Below are 12,584 nucleotides of genomic sequence, written 5' to 3'. Positions count from 1 at the left end.
AGCGCTCTACCACTGAGCTAAATCCCCAGCCCCCCGCTTTTCTTTCATATAGTGGACGATGTGACAGCCCGGAGCAGCAACACCCAGCCTTCTTCTTTTTTTTTTTTTTTAAGATTTATTTTTACTACTTTTAATTGTGTGTATCTGTCTGTCTGCCTGCCTGCCTGTCTGTCTATCTGTCTGTCTGTGTCCATGACACAGAGTGCCGATAAACCCTTGGAAAATAGAGGTGTGTCGTGTCTCCTGGAGCTAGAGTTACAGGCGGCTGTGAGCTGCCCAGTGCGGGAGCTGGGGATTGAACTTGGGTCTTCTGGAAGAGCACTCAGTGCTAAGTTCCAAGCCATTGCTCTAGATGAAACTTGAACTTTTAGTTAAGGATTTTAAATTAACAATAGTGTTTTGAACATGTTTATTACTTTTAATTGTACATCAGTGCGTGGCTGTGAACATATAAGTGTCATGCCCAGCGAAGCCAGAAGAGGCCATCAGATCTCCTGGAACTGTTGTCCACATGAGGTCCAGTTGTGAGCGGCCTCCTGTGGATACTGGGAACTGGACTGGGTCCTCTGAACCACCTCTCCAGCCCTAATATATATTTATCAGATTTTTTGTTTTGTTTTGTTTTGTTTTTCAAGACAGTGTTTCTCTGTGTAGCCCTGGCTGGCCTAGAACTCTTTGTGTAGACCAGGCTGGTCTTGAACTAAGAGATCCACTTGTCTCTGCCTCCCGAGTGTTGGGATCGAAGGCATGCGCCACTTTGCCTGGCTTCTAGCCCTAATGTTAACAATGACCTGTAGTCATGGGGAATCTCTTGCTTAAGGTGCTAGTTATTTGCATATTAATAGATCATGTGTTTGAGTGACATCATCACCTGTGGACAGATTGTGTGTGTAGAGTGAGGCTCCTCAAAGCAGAGCAAAGAGCTGCCTGGTGCCTTGCAGGGGAGTCTGGATCCACTGTGACTTTGACTCTGGGTTCCCTCTTGCAGGGAATGCTGGCCAGCTCACTGCCTCTGATGGGGGTACAGGTCTGCACCTTCAGTGTCTTCCCCTGTTTTAGCCTGGGTTTTAGTTATGTAAGAAGCTGGGTAGCTCTAACCAGTGCATGCAGGAGGTGACAGGGACAGGCGGGATCTGGGCACACAGCAGGTTGGGGCTACCAGGGTTCCGATCGCAAAGGGTCACAGGGAGCCTGTCTGACTCTGCATCTTCTTTTCACAGTGTACCTGGTGCAGGAAATCACCAGAGCTGATATTCCCCTGCCTGAGGGAGAGGCCAGTCCTCCCGCACCACCTGTTAAACATGTTCTAGAAATGCAGGTAACTCGCTCGTCAAGACGCTGTCAGCAAAAGTTCCAGGGCTACCAGGTCACCTTCACAGTGCTTGACACTCCTCTGCCTCTCTTCCCTGAGCTGTGGCTGACAAAAGAACAGTGGGTAGCAATCCCTCAGTGACCTGTACCTCGGTTTGTCTGACTGTAGTGGACTGCTGTTGGAGGGAGGCTAAGGAGATTTTAGTTTCTGTGGTGGTGTGGGACGTTTCAGGATGCTCTCTCTGGGACCACCCATCCTAGCACACTGTGTGAGCTCCAGGGCTGGGGGCTGCAGGCCTGGGCCTTCATGTCCTTCCCACTCCAGGCTCCCAGAAGGAGGTCACCATGTTGGGGCCGGAGGATATGGTACCACCATCCCACCTTGCCTACCAACACAGGGTGTTGTCTGAGACTGCAGACTCCAGACTTTTTTTTTTTCTCTCAGTCTATAACCCTGGCTGGCTTGGAACAGGTTGGCCTTGAACTCATAGAGATCTGTTTGCCTCTGGTTCTGAGTGCTGGGATTAAAGGCCTGCACTAGCACGTCGGCCCTTCTAGACTTCTTGTTGGGGTTGGCACTCAAGAAATATGGTGGCTCTTCCTCACTCTTTTGAAATATGGCCATGGCATTGCTGAGGCCCTTCTGTGGCCCGCTGTCCTGTCTGGGAGGAAGTAGCCAGCCACTTGGTGTGTGAGCTTATGTCAAGCATGGCACCCTCCCAGCAGCAGTGGCAATCCTCTGGTTCGGCTGGGTGGCATGGTTATGGTGAAACTATGGACAGTGCCTGGTGGTGACATAGTTCCGGGCAGCAGTGACTCTGAGAGCTTTGATGCAGAGCACAGTAAGACGGCACAGGACAGGTGATTTTGAGTGAATTTGCATTGATTCAGTGGTTTGTTTTACAAAGACTGTGTCTGGGGCTTGAAGGATGAGGACACTAGGTTGTGACCACTGAAACTTTTATCCCTGGTGGGACCAAATGGGGACTCTCTTAAGCTGGAGACAGGGGAACGTGCTCTGAAAAGATGGTCTTAGATTATTTCCATCAAAACAAAAGGAAATATAGACTGAGCGTGTGGGATGGACAAGCGGCTGAAGGAAAGTGTGGCCTGCAGGTGCTGGGTCTCTGCAGCCTGCAGATGTTTGATGGCAGGTGATGTGTGTGGTTCCCACCATGGACTGAAACGAGCCGGCGAGCCTTGCAATCTCACACCCCCACTCAGCACGCTTGCATTCTGGCTTGTCACCAGGCACTGTGGCTTTTTTGAACCCCGGTGACCTCAGGGTTGTGGGAGCGTCCTCAGACTAAGCCCTGTTCTCACCGGCAGCTGTGCATTGTAGGAGCAGCTGCAGAAGCTCGAGGTGGAGCTCAGAGAAGTCACCAAGAACAAGGAGAAGCTGAGGAAGAACCTGCTGGAGCTGGTGGAGTATACCCACATGCTGAGGGTCACCAAGACCTTCCTTAAACGGAACGTGGAGGTACGTGTCCGCAGGAGAAGCATACCTGCAGGGCCCGCCACTGCTGCCTGTGTGGTTTGTCAGTTCATTTACATGGGTTGCCTTTCTGTTTAGTCTCGGCTCAGCCTTGTGTAGCCTGGCTGGCCCTGCAATCTCTGTGCAACCTGTGCCTCTGCTTCCCCAGTCCTGGAGTTAAAGCCGCCTCTGCCACACTTGGCCAGCACCCTGCTGACTGAGCTGAGCTCTCACTGGTAGCCCAGGCTGTCCTTGGAACTGGAGTGAGTGCTGGGATTATAGGCGGGAGCCTCCGTGCTTGGCATAGATGTGTATTTGCTTCGTGTGTTTTAAGTGGTCTGCCTCAGCCTCTGCTTCGCTTCCTGTGCTGCTGCTTTTAGCAGGGACACTATTTCCCACCGTGAAGTTTACAGTTGAGAAAAAGATGGTTTGGTTTGTCTTTAATTTTTTGAAAACTGTGTTTTCATGTTTTTATTACATGTGTAGTGGTGTTTTCCCTGCATATATACCCATACACTACACATGTGCGTTATAGAGGATTGTGAGCTGCCGTGTGACTGCTGGGAGTCGAACCAGGTCCTCTGGAAGAGCAGTCAGCATTCCTAACCCCTCTTTCCATCCTCTGGTGTATTTCATTATTTTGTGTGTATGGGTGTTTTGCCTACATCCATGTCTGTGGACCAAGTATGTGCAGTGCCCACAGGGCCACAAGAGGGCATCTGGTACCATGAAACCGGAGTTAACAGTTAATGAACAGCGAGCCATGTGGGCTGGGAATTGAATCCGGAAACTCTGAGAGAGCAGCAGGTGCTCTTAACCACTAGGCTATCTCTCCAGCCCCAAGCCCAATATTTTGTGGTTATGGGGAAAAAAAATCTTTGTTTTTCTAAAAGGCCGTGAATAGGGAGCATGAAGAACCCCCTCATGAGAGAAGACTGGTTCATGCTGGTGCCATGCAGGCTCGGTGGGCTGAGGGTGTTTGTGTGGATCCAGCATCACCGTGTGCTCCAAGCGCTGCATCCCAGTCAGGGCCTGCAGCACACTGAGCTGCGCATAGGATAGAGCCCGCCCGTCCCTTCCGAGGTTCCTCTCACTTGCTGTAGTAGTGACCCTAGACACGGTCTTTGTCTCCTGAGCTGAGGTGCAGCCTCACTTAGAACCGCTCTCCTCTGAGTGTCTCCAGCCGTTCGTCCACCTGTCAGGTTTGGCAGTGTGGCTTTCCTTGTGGCAGTTTACCTGTCATGGTTGTCGTCTGTTCCTGGGTGTGCAGTACCTCTGTGCGCTTGTCTGGAAGCTGGTTGTGAGGGAGGAGCCTGTTAACACGTGCCTGCTTCTGTGTCTTTCCAGTTTGAGCCAACTTACGAAGAGTTCCCCGCCTTAGAGAGCGACTCTCTGTTGGACTACAGCTGCATGCAGCGGCTGGGCGCCAAGCTGGGGTAGGTGACAGTGAGCGCCAAGCCCCTCCTGTAGAATAGGAGACTCAGGCCACAGATGGGTGAATGGGCCATTTACAGATGGCGATTGATCCAGAGTGAGCGTCTCTCAGAGAACACTGGGCTCCTGTACGTTGGACTTAATCCCACAGTATTGATGTAACTGAAGGCCGAAGGCATTTCTTCTCTTGGTCTATTGAGTTGGAGGGAAGTCACATCTGTGTTCCCCAGTGTTGACCCCGTGAGCCCAACATAATTGGTCTTTCAAGCACCAAGTCCTGCGGTGGAAACAGGGGTCCCTTCTGGGTTGATGGTTGGTTTTTGTGCCCTGTTTTTTGTTTTTCCCTACGTTGATTTACCCGAGTGCCCAGAAGTCAGAGGATGGATGAAGGAGTCCGTGCTCCCTTACACACGTGGGTTCTGGGAATGTAGCTCAGGCTGGACAGCATGCGCTATTCCCGCTGAGCCACTCTCTGGGTCTGGGCTAAGTGATGCTCCCAGGGGCCGCGCCTGCCCTCCGTTCCTTTTGTTTCCTGTGTTGTTGGTTATCCTTGCCCTCTTTTTCCTTCTTCTTTGAGATAAGGTGTCCTGTAGCCCAGGCTGGCCTCAGACTCACTATGTGGCCCAGGCTGGCCTCAAACTCACTGTGTAGCCCAGGCTAGCCTCAAACTCACTGTGTAGCTGAGGATGACCTTCAGCTTCTGATCCTCCTGCTTCAGCCTCCCAGGTGTAGGGATGGCAGGTGCGTGTCACTGCAGCTGGCACTGCTGTTTGTTCCTTCCGCTTTACCGAACCGATGAGAGTGTATTTTCATTTACTCGTGTAATTTGTGACCGCTCACTTTAAATTTTACTTTTTAAAGTATGTTCTTTTTTTTATTTTTAATTTTAAAAAGGATTATGTACATGCTGTTTTGCTTGTTGGTCTGTCTGGATACCATGAGTGTGCCTGGGTCTCACAGAGGTCAGCAGATCCTGGAACTGAAGTTACAGGCCGCTCTGAGCCACCTCGAGGGTACTGGGAATCGAACCCAGGCCGTCTGGAAGAACACCTAGTGTTCTTAACCGCTGAGCCATCTCCTGCTTTCCTATTTCCCCTGTCTAGTATGTGTGTTTGGGGGTCGGTGCATGCACACTCTGGTGTGCTCGTGGAGGGCAGAGGAGAGTTTTCTTTCCACTGTGTAGGGTTGGGCGTGGCCCAGGCATCCTCACTCCTCAAGCCCTGTTTCTCTTTGCTCTGTTCCTTGAGATGGAAGCCAGCGCCTGGCATGCTCTGGGCAAGCGCTCTGTAACAATCAGTTCTTCAGCTAAGAGTTGTTCCCATCCCTAAGTTCCTTATGAGCACCCAGTGCAGATTGGTATCGTCACATTCCTTTGGAGAGACTTGTCGCGTTCACGGGTAGCTGGGAGCGCTGTCACCCAGGGCCATTTTTTATTTCTTAGAACAGGGGTGTTGTTGGTGTTGTTGGTATTGTTGGTGTTGTTGTTGTTGTTGTTTTTGGAAGTGATGCAAACTGATACCAAAATCCTGGCTGCAATCTACGCTCTGGCCGTGTGCTCAGGGCAGACTCCTCACGTGTGTGTGGGACCCACAACTGCAGAGCCTCCTTTACCTCCCCGGCCATCACTCTTCTGAGGAGCAGCCCTCTGGGCAAGAAGTCATGGCCATGGTGACTCCCCCATCTCCTCACCTTGCTGGCATCTGGAGCTTGCCGTCTTCCACACTGGCCACTATAGGGTCTTCCCACCCCGACCCAGGGTAAAGGGCACAACAGTTGGTTACCGGGTGTGATCTTGAGATTCTCCGGCTTTCCCCTCACTCAGCCCTGGGAAAGGCGGCTTCAGCACTCGGTTGTCCAGCTCACGGACATCTTGCTGCTTGACGGTTCTCACACCAGCCTCTTGGCCTGCAGGAGACAGAGGTCTTCTCAGTCCTCTAATGCCAGGGGTCTTTGCTGTCTCGCAGATTCGTTTCTGGCCTGATTCAGCAAGGCAAAGTGGAAGCATTTGAAAGAATGCTGTGGCGGGCCTGCAAAGGGTACACCATTGTGACCTATGCAGAGCTGGACGAGGCCCTGGAAGACCCTGAGACGGTGAGTGCCCGTCAGAGGCGGGCGGGAGCTTCAGCATTGAGTTTGCAGAGCCCGGGCTCGGCCTGTGTGCGCACACACCAGCCTTTTGCCTGTATACGCATGCCATTATGTGAATACCCAAAGATGCTTCTACCTCACAACACTGAGCCCCACAGTTCTCCACATCCCATCTCAGGAAGTGGCAGCTCCGTGTCTAAGGCTCATTCCACAGGCCTCAGGGCACCCAGCATCTTCTGCACTCCACTCTATCCCCAAGCTCAGAGGCTGGACTCTGCTTAGCCCGTTCTGGTTGGGGTCTTGGCTATACTGTTCTTAGCCCTAGGTTTCAGTAGCCCATGCCACAGTGTCACCCCTGCCTCGCCTGCCCCGTCTCACCCCAGCATCCAGCCAACTCTGCCAGGGCGCCTCACTCTTAGAATCGTCCCGTGGCTTCCAGCAGAAGCCCCTTCCCAGTGGTGGCTGGGTCCCTGTCTGTTCTTCTCACATCCTTCTGTCTGGGCCTGGGGAGGCTCCCCTCTCCCAGCTTACTGCTTTGTGGGCTTTCTTTTGCTCCAGTCTTTCCCCTGGTCCTTCATTTTCTCAACACCTAACAGTCTCTTTTCGGGGTCCTTCTTTCCCACCAGTTGAAGATGGCCACACACCTGCCTCACTGCTTCTCTAACCTGGCCTTTTCTGTAACGTTTCCGCCATCTGGCCTATGACATCTCCTCAGCTTACTGCTCTCAGCCTTGCAGTCAGTGCTGGGGATGGAGCCCAGGTCCTCGTTCATACCAGACGAGTTCTGCACACCCCAGCTGGGCTTCGTAGAAATCCATTTTGTTGAACATTTGTAGTGACGGCTTATCCTCATTACTCACAGAAATATGTTGTTCAAAGACACTGTAAACACTCAGCAAATATTATGGGGTTTCTCTGTTCCTGGGGCAGCCTGGGCTTGTTTCTCCAGCATCTCTGGTCACTGTTCATCAGTGAACCAAGTCTCTTCGACACGCTTCCCATGCACTGTTGACTCTTTTTAACTGTGACTGCTGGTGAGCAAGGCTCATCTGCACAGATTTCCAGAAGACTGCTCTCACCGAATTCTAGATATCTTCCTTGGTGGCTGTCTTAGTTAGGGTTTTGAAGAGACACCATGACCAAAGCAACTCTTATAAAGGATACCATTTAATTGGGGCTGGCTTACATGTTCAGAGTTTCATTTAGCCCATTATCATTAAGGTGGGAGTTTGGCAGCATCCAGGCAGGCATGGTGCAGGAGGAGCTGAGAGTTCTACATCTTGTTCTAAAGGCAAACAGGACACTTGTCTTTCACGTTGCTAAGAGGACGGTCTCAAAGCCCACACTCACAGTGACACACTTCCTCCAATAAGGCCACACCTCCTAATAGTGCCACTCCCTGGGCCAAGCATATTCAAACCACCACATTCCACTCCCTGGCCCCCATAGGCTTGTTCAAACACATGGGTCTTTGGGGGCCATATCTAAACATAGCATAATGCAAACTGTATTTAGTCCAACTTCCAAAGTCCCCATAGTCTACAGCAGCCTCAACAATGTGCAGCTCTCCTTGGCTGGTATCCCATGGCTCTGACATCTCTAACATCTTGGGGTCTCCAAGGCAACTTCAATGTTACAGCTTCTTGTTCCAGTGTCTGGGATCCACACACGATCTTCTGGGCTCCTCCAAAGGGCTGGCGTCACTTCTCCAGCTCTGCCCTCTGCAGCACTCCAAGCTCAGGTTGATCCACTCCACTGCTGCTGCTGCTCTTGGTCGTCCCATGGTACTGGCATCTCCAGTACACTGGGGTCTTCCGTTGCAACTAGGCTTTACTAAGAGGTTCCCTTCATGGTGCCAGGCCTCAACTTCTTTGCACAACTCCTTCAATCCTGGAAGGCTGCACCTTCACCAGTAGTCTTCCCTGTCCTCTCAGTACCAAGCCACAACAGTTTGCCATGACCCGTTCATGCCTTCAAAACCAGTACCACCTGGATGATTCTTACCAATTACCAAGTCCTGCCGCAGCATGAGGTACCATGGTGGCTATCTCCGGATCACAGCTTCTTTGTCCTCTCAGAAAGCACTTCCCAAATTTCACCTCAGTGATGCTGGGCTCCTCATAATCACCACTAATTCCTTAGCTCCAGCTGACTAGCTTACTGTGCTTGATCAGAACGCTCTTCATGAGTCTAAACCAGAGAACAAAGGCTCTGCTGGGCTTTTCCAAGACTCCTTTGTCAATGCAGTTAATACAAATCTCTTTTCCTTAGCCTCAGATAGACTCTTCATACAAGGGCAAAAAGCAGCCACATTCTGCATCAAAATACCACAAAAACAGTCTTCTCTAAAACCTCTAGAGCCAGGATTCCACAGCTCAAATTAGCCCAGCAACAGAATCTTCCATATTCCTCCTGGGATAGCCCCTTACGTCCCACTGAAAGCATTCCACTGCTTTCCAAATCCACAGTAGAAGACTGTCTCCCAGGTGGCTAGGAGAAGGGTCTCAAAGCTCACCCCCACAGTGACACACTTCCTTCAACAAGGCCATACCTACTCCATCAAGGCATACCTCCTAATAGGGCCACTGGGCCAACCATATTCAAACCAGCACAGTGGCCATCTTAAACAGTACCGTCATCAACACAACAGGAACATACAGGAAAGGCGAGGCAGTGGTGGGGAGGGCACTCGGTTACAGCGTAAAGACTGAATTGGGAGAAGGCAGAACTCGGCCCAGTATGCTCACCTCTTACTGGGGAGTGTGGCTCTGCAGACGCTGTGAGCCGGCGTGTTTGCCAGCTTAGGGGTGGTCTTGGTGAGTGGGCGAACCATGCTCATGGGTGTGCTTCTATTAGAGCCACTGCACCCTCTGCCCCAGGCAGTGAACTTGGTCTGGGAGAGTGGCAGCCACCAGGGTTGAGGGTGTGCACAGAACTCACCATTCCCTCCCTGTTCGTCGTTGTAGGGTGAAGTCATAAAGTGGTATGTGTTCCTGATCTCGTTTTGGGGAGAGCAGATTGGCCACAAGGTTAAGAAGATCTGTGACTGGTGAGAAGAGAGAGGCTTTATTGAGTTGATGCCTTCCTGTTTCCAGTACTGGGAAGGGAACCTAGACCCTCTCTCATGCTAAGCAGGTTCTCCCACTGAGCTACGCCGGGCCTCTGATTCTTTTGTTTATTTAATGCCTTTAGGACTTGTTTGGTATGCTAGTTAGTTAGTTAGCTAGTTAGTTAAACCATCAACTTGAGACGGTCTGTAATCACCTAGTGTTGGGTATTGGATCCCTGGAGTTAGAGCTATGGGATGTGGGTGGCTCAAACTAGGAACAGAACCCAGGTCATCTCTCCAGTTCCAGCTTCTGTCCTTGCAGTAGATATGTGACAAAGTGTGACAAAGAAAGCTTAGGACACCTGCTCGGTGACGCACACGCCTTTGCCGCCTTTACCAGGCTGCTTCAGGGAGAGGTCCGGATGGTGTTTCCGAGGGGCTCCCACAGAAGGGAAAGGCACAGCCCAGCAGGCACCATGGGGCGACTGCCGTTTCTTGTCTGGGTGTCTGGGGACAGGGGCCCTGCAGGACAACCCTGAAGCAGGAGCCACCTTGAGCATCCTCCTGCCTCTGTCTCCTGGGTGCTGGGTTACAGGCTGGGTCACACCACCCAGGCATCATGTCCTTTTTTTTTTTTTTTTGGTTCTTTTTTTTTGGAGCTGGGGACTGAACCCAGGGCCTTGCACTTCCTAGGCAAGCGCTCTACCACTGAGCTAAATCCCCAACCCCGCATCATGTCCTTTTAAGGTGTGCTTTTACCTGGCTTGGTGGGTCTTAAGCTCAGGTGCATTTAGGAAGGGAGGATTGGGAATGGCAGTCTGGAGCCACAACAGCGGGTCTGGAGCCACCATAGCGGGTCTGGAGCCGAGCTGGTCTTGGGATCCATTTACTTTGTGGCCTACTGAGTTGCACGCCAGGCCTTCCCACAGCGGCTGTGACTGAATCCTTCAATGACTGCCCTCCTGGTGCTGGAGGAGGTGTGCCTGGCTTGAGTAGAGTCTGGGGCTTGCCCTGGCAGCCCTCCTTGTCCCTCTAGACTGTTGAATTCTGTCCCCTAGTTACCACTGCCACATCTACCCGTATCCAAACACGGCCGAGGAGCGCAGGGAGATCCAGGAGGGGCTCAATACTCGGATCCAAGACCTTTACACTGTGAGTAAGCCAGGGCTGGGGACTGCTTTCTCTGTCAGCCGGGTGTCTGGTTGTGGACGGTCACCACACATTCCTGCCATTGGAGCCTCTGTTTTGCAGTTACAGACCCAGGGAGTAGTGAAGGGAAAAGCCCTCCATGTCTCTCTGGTAAACCAAATCATTATTTGAGCGGTGAAGACAAGCTCGAGAGATGGGGCCGTCCCACCTTCCTGCTGAATCCCTCTGTGTCACTGAGGAGTCTTGTAGCACTGAGGGCAGGAAGCAGATTTCTATACCTGGAAACCTAAGGGCTGGAGATGGGACTGCTGGCTTCCAGGGGATCGGAGGTAGGCCAGGCCGAGGTGAGGTGAGAGGCAAAGGGCTGTGTGAGCCAGTCAGGCCACCCTTGTGTCTGGCCACCACTGACAGGATATCTGAGCTTTTCAGTGCTCTGTTCCTGGAGGCCACCTAGTGTGTTCCCTTGCTAAGCCAGCAGCCTCTGACCATTCGTGGCCGCCGTAGGAGCAGGTGCCTGGAATGATCCTCCTTGGGCGAGCTCCCTAAAGGAGGTCAGGCCGGTGGGCGAGATCTGTGAGTGCAGCCACAAAGCCTGTGCTTGCTCCCACAGGTGCTGCACAAAACGGAGGACTACCTGCGGCAAGTGCTGTGCAAGGCTGCCGAGTCCGTGTGCAGCCGTGTGATACAGGTGCGGAAGATGAAAGCCATCTACCACATGCTCAACATGTGCAGCTTTGACGTCACCAACAAGTGCCTCATAGCTGAGGTCTGGTGCCCCGAGGTGGACCTGCCCGGCTTGCGCAGAGCGCTGGAGGAAGGCTCGGTAAGTCTCCCTGCCCCATTAGGACCCTCAGACCGAGACCACTCACGGACATAGTTTGTCACTGGATACTGTACACTTGTGACCCCAGGTCTAGGGACGCTGAGGTGTGGAACGTTGGAGATTTTGAGGCCAGTCTGAGACCTTGTCTCACCCCCACCCCCCAATCAGAAAGTGTTTTAGAATGCTGGGAAGGGGCTTGCCCAACACTGCTTTCAGACTAAAGCTTTGAAGAGTGGGTCTCTTAGGGCTGGAGAGATGATGGCTCGGCAGTTAGAGCACTGGCTGCTCTTCTAGAGGACCCGGGCTCAACTCCCAGCACCCACATGATGGCTCACAACTGTAACTTCAGTCCTATGAGCTCCAATGCCCTCACATAGACAATACAGCAATGCACAGTGGGAAGAAAAAGTGGGTCTCTCGGGCGTTGAGTGGGGAGAACGTCCCGCTCTGTGACTCTGACTGTCCCTCCCGCAGGTACCACTTCAGTTTTGTCCCATCTCTGTCACTGTGACCAGATGGGAATAGGCGTAGGCACAGGCACAGGCCTAGGCAGCCTTTCTTTTCCTCTTGCCTTTTTAAATTACCCCCCCCACCTCTTTTTTTAATGTCTAAGGAACCGTTTTATTGAGCTGCAGTTCCACTGGAAAGTGCAAAGATGGCGGCCGGCAGGCAGCCTGCCCGGCATTGGCTCGCTCTAGACAGCAGACTGTGTGCTGTTCTCTCCTGAGTAGAATGGCTGTTTACAGGACCAGCTTCTCTTGCAGGCTCACATGTTGGTTATTAGCTGGTTCTCGGTTGGTCAGGTGCCCTCTGCTCACAAACAGCACTGCACGGAACAGATCCCGACCTTTGATACTCAGCGTGTGCAGGTCTCCAGAAGGTTTTCCCCAGCTCTGGCTCTGGCCGAGTGAGGCTGGGTTTCTTCCTGTTTGCCGAGGGCGCTCAGCTCACCTGTGTGAACATACATGTCATTGGTTCCTTCCCCTGGGTGTTTGGCCTGTTTCTCCTCTGGGCAAGTGTGAACAGTGCAGCTAGTGTGCATTTCTGGGCAAGTGTGAACAGTGCAACTAGTGTGCATTTCTGGGCAAGTGTGAACAGTGCAGATAGCGTGCATTTCTGGGCAAGTGTGAACAGTGCAGTGAAACTGAGGAAAAGCTGAGAGAGAAGGCTCTGCCATAGCGATACAATTTTTTTAATCTATTTTCTTTTTGTAAATTAGGGAGTATTGTAGTTGTATCTAACTTCCTCTTTGCTGG

The 12,584-nt window shown here is 52.1% G+C and overlaps 1 protein-coding gene and 1 long non-coding RNA gene across 2 annotated transcripts in view; one reads left to right on the top strand and one right to left on the bottom strand.

Moving 5' to 3' along the window:
- Atp6v0a2 (ATPase H+ transporting V0 subunit a2) overlaps nucleotides 1-12,584 on the top strand; it is a 32,650-nt gene that overhangs the window by 5,444 nt on the left and 14,622 nt on the right. Inside the window, exons 3-9 of the mRNA NM_053775.4 lie at nucleotides 1,221-1,318; nucleotides 2,654-2,791; nucleotides 4,133-4,221; nucleotides 6,184-6,310; nucleotides 9,274-9,356; nucleotides 10,415-10,508; nucleotides 11,116-11,328. Coding sequence (NP_446227.2) covers nucleotides 1,221-1,318; nucleotides 2,654-2,791; nucleotides 4,133-4,221; nucleotides 6,184-6,310; nucleotides 9,274-9,356; nucleotides 10,415-10,508; nucleotides 11,116-11,328 — 842 coding nt within the window. The remainder of the gene's footprint in view (nucleotides 1-1,220; nucleotides 1,319-2,653; nucleotides 2,792-4,132; nucleotides 4,222-6,183; nucleotides 6,311-9,273; nucleotides 9,357-10,414; nucleotides 10,509-11,115; nucleotides 11,329-12,584) is intronic.
- The window catches only part of LOC120095966 (uncharacterized), a 15,693-nt gene continuing 15,033 nt past the window's right edge, over nucleotides 11,925-12,584 (bottom strand). Inside the window, exon 3 of the long non-coding RNA XR_005491955.2 lies at nucleotides 11,925-12,279. This is a non-coding gene — a long non-coding RNA (uncharacterized LOC120095966). The remainder of the gene's footprint in view (nucleotides 12,280-12,584) is intronic.

The sequence above is a fragment of the Rattus norvegicus genome, chromosome 12 (assembly GCF_036323735.1).
Source record: "Rattus norvegicus strain BN/NHsdMcwi chromosome 12, GRCr8, whole genome shotgun sequence".
Lineage (NCBI taxonomy): Eukaryota > Metazoa > Chordata > Mammalia > Rodentia > Muridae > Rattus > Rattus norvegicus.
Note: the sequence above shows the minus strand (reverse complement) of the source record. Positions and strands in the feature narration are given on the sequence as shown.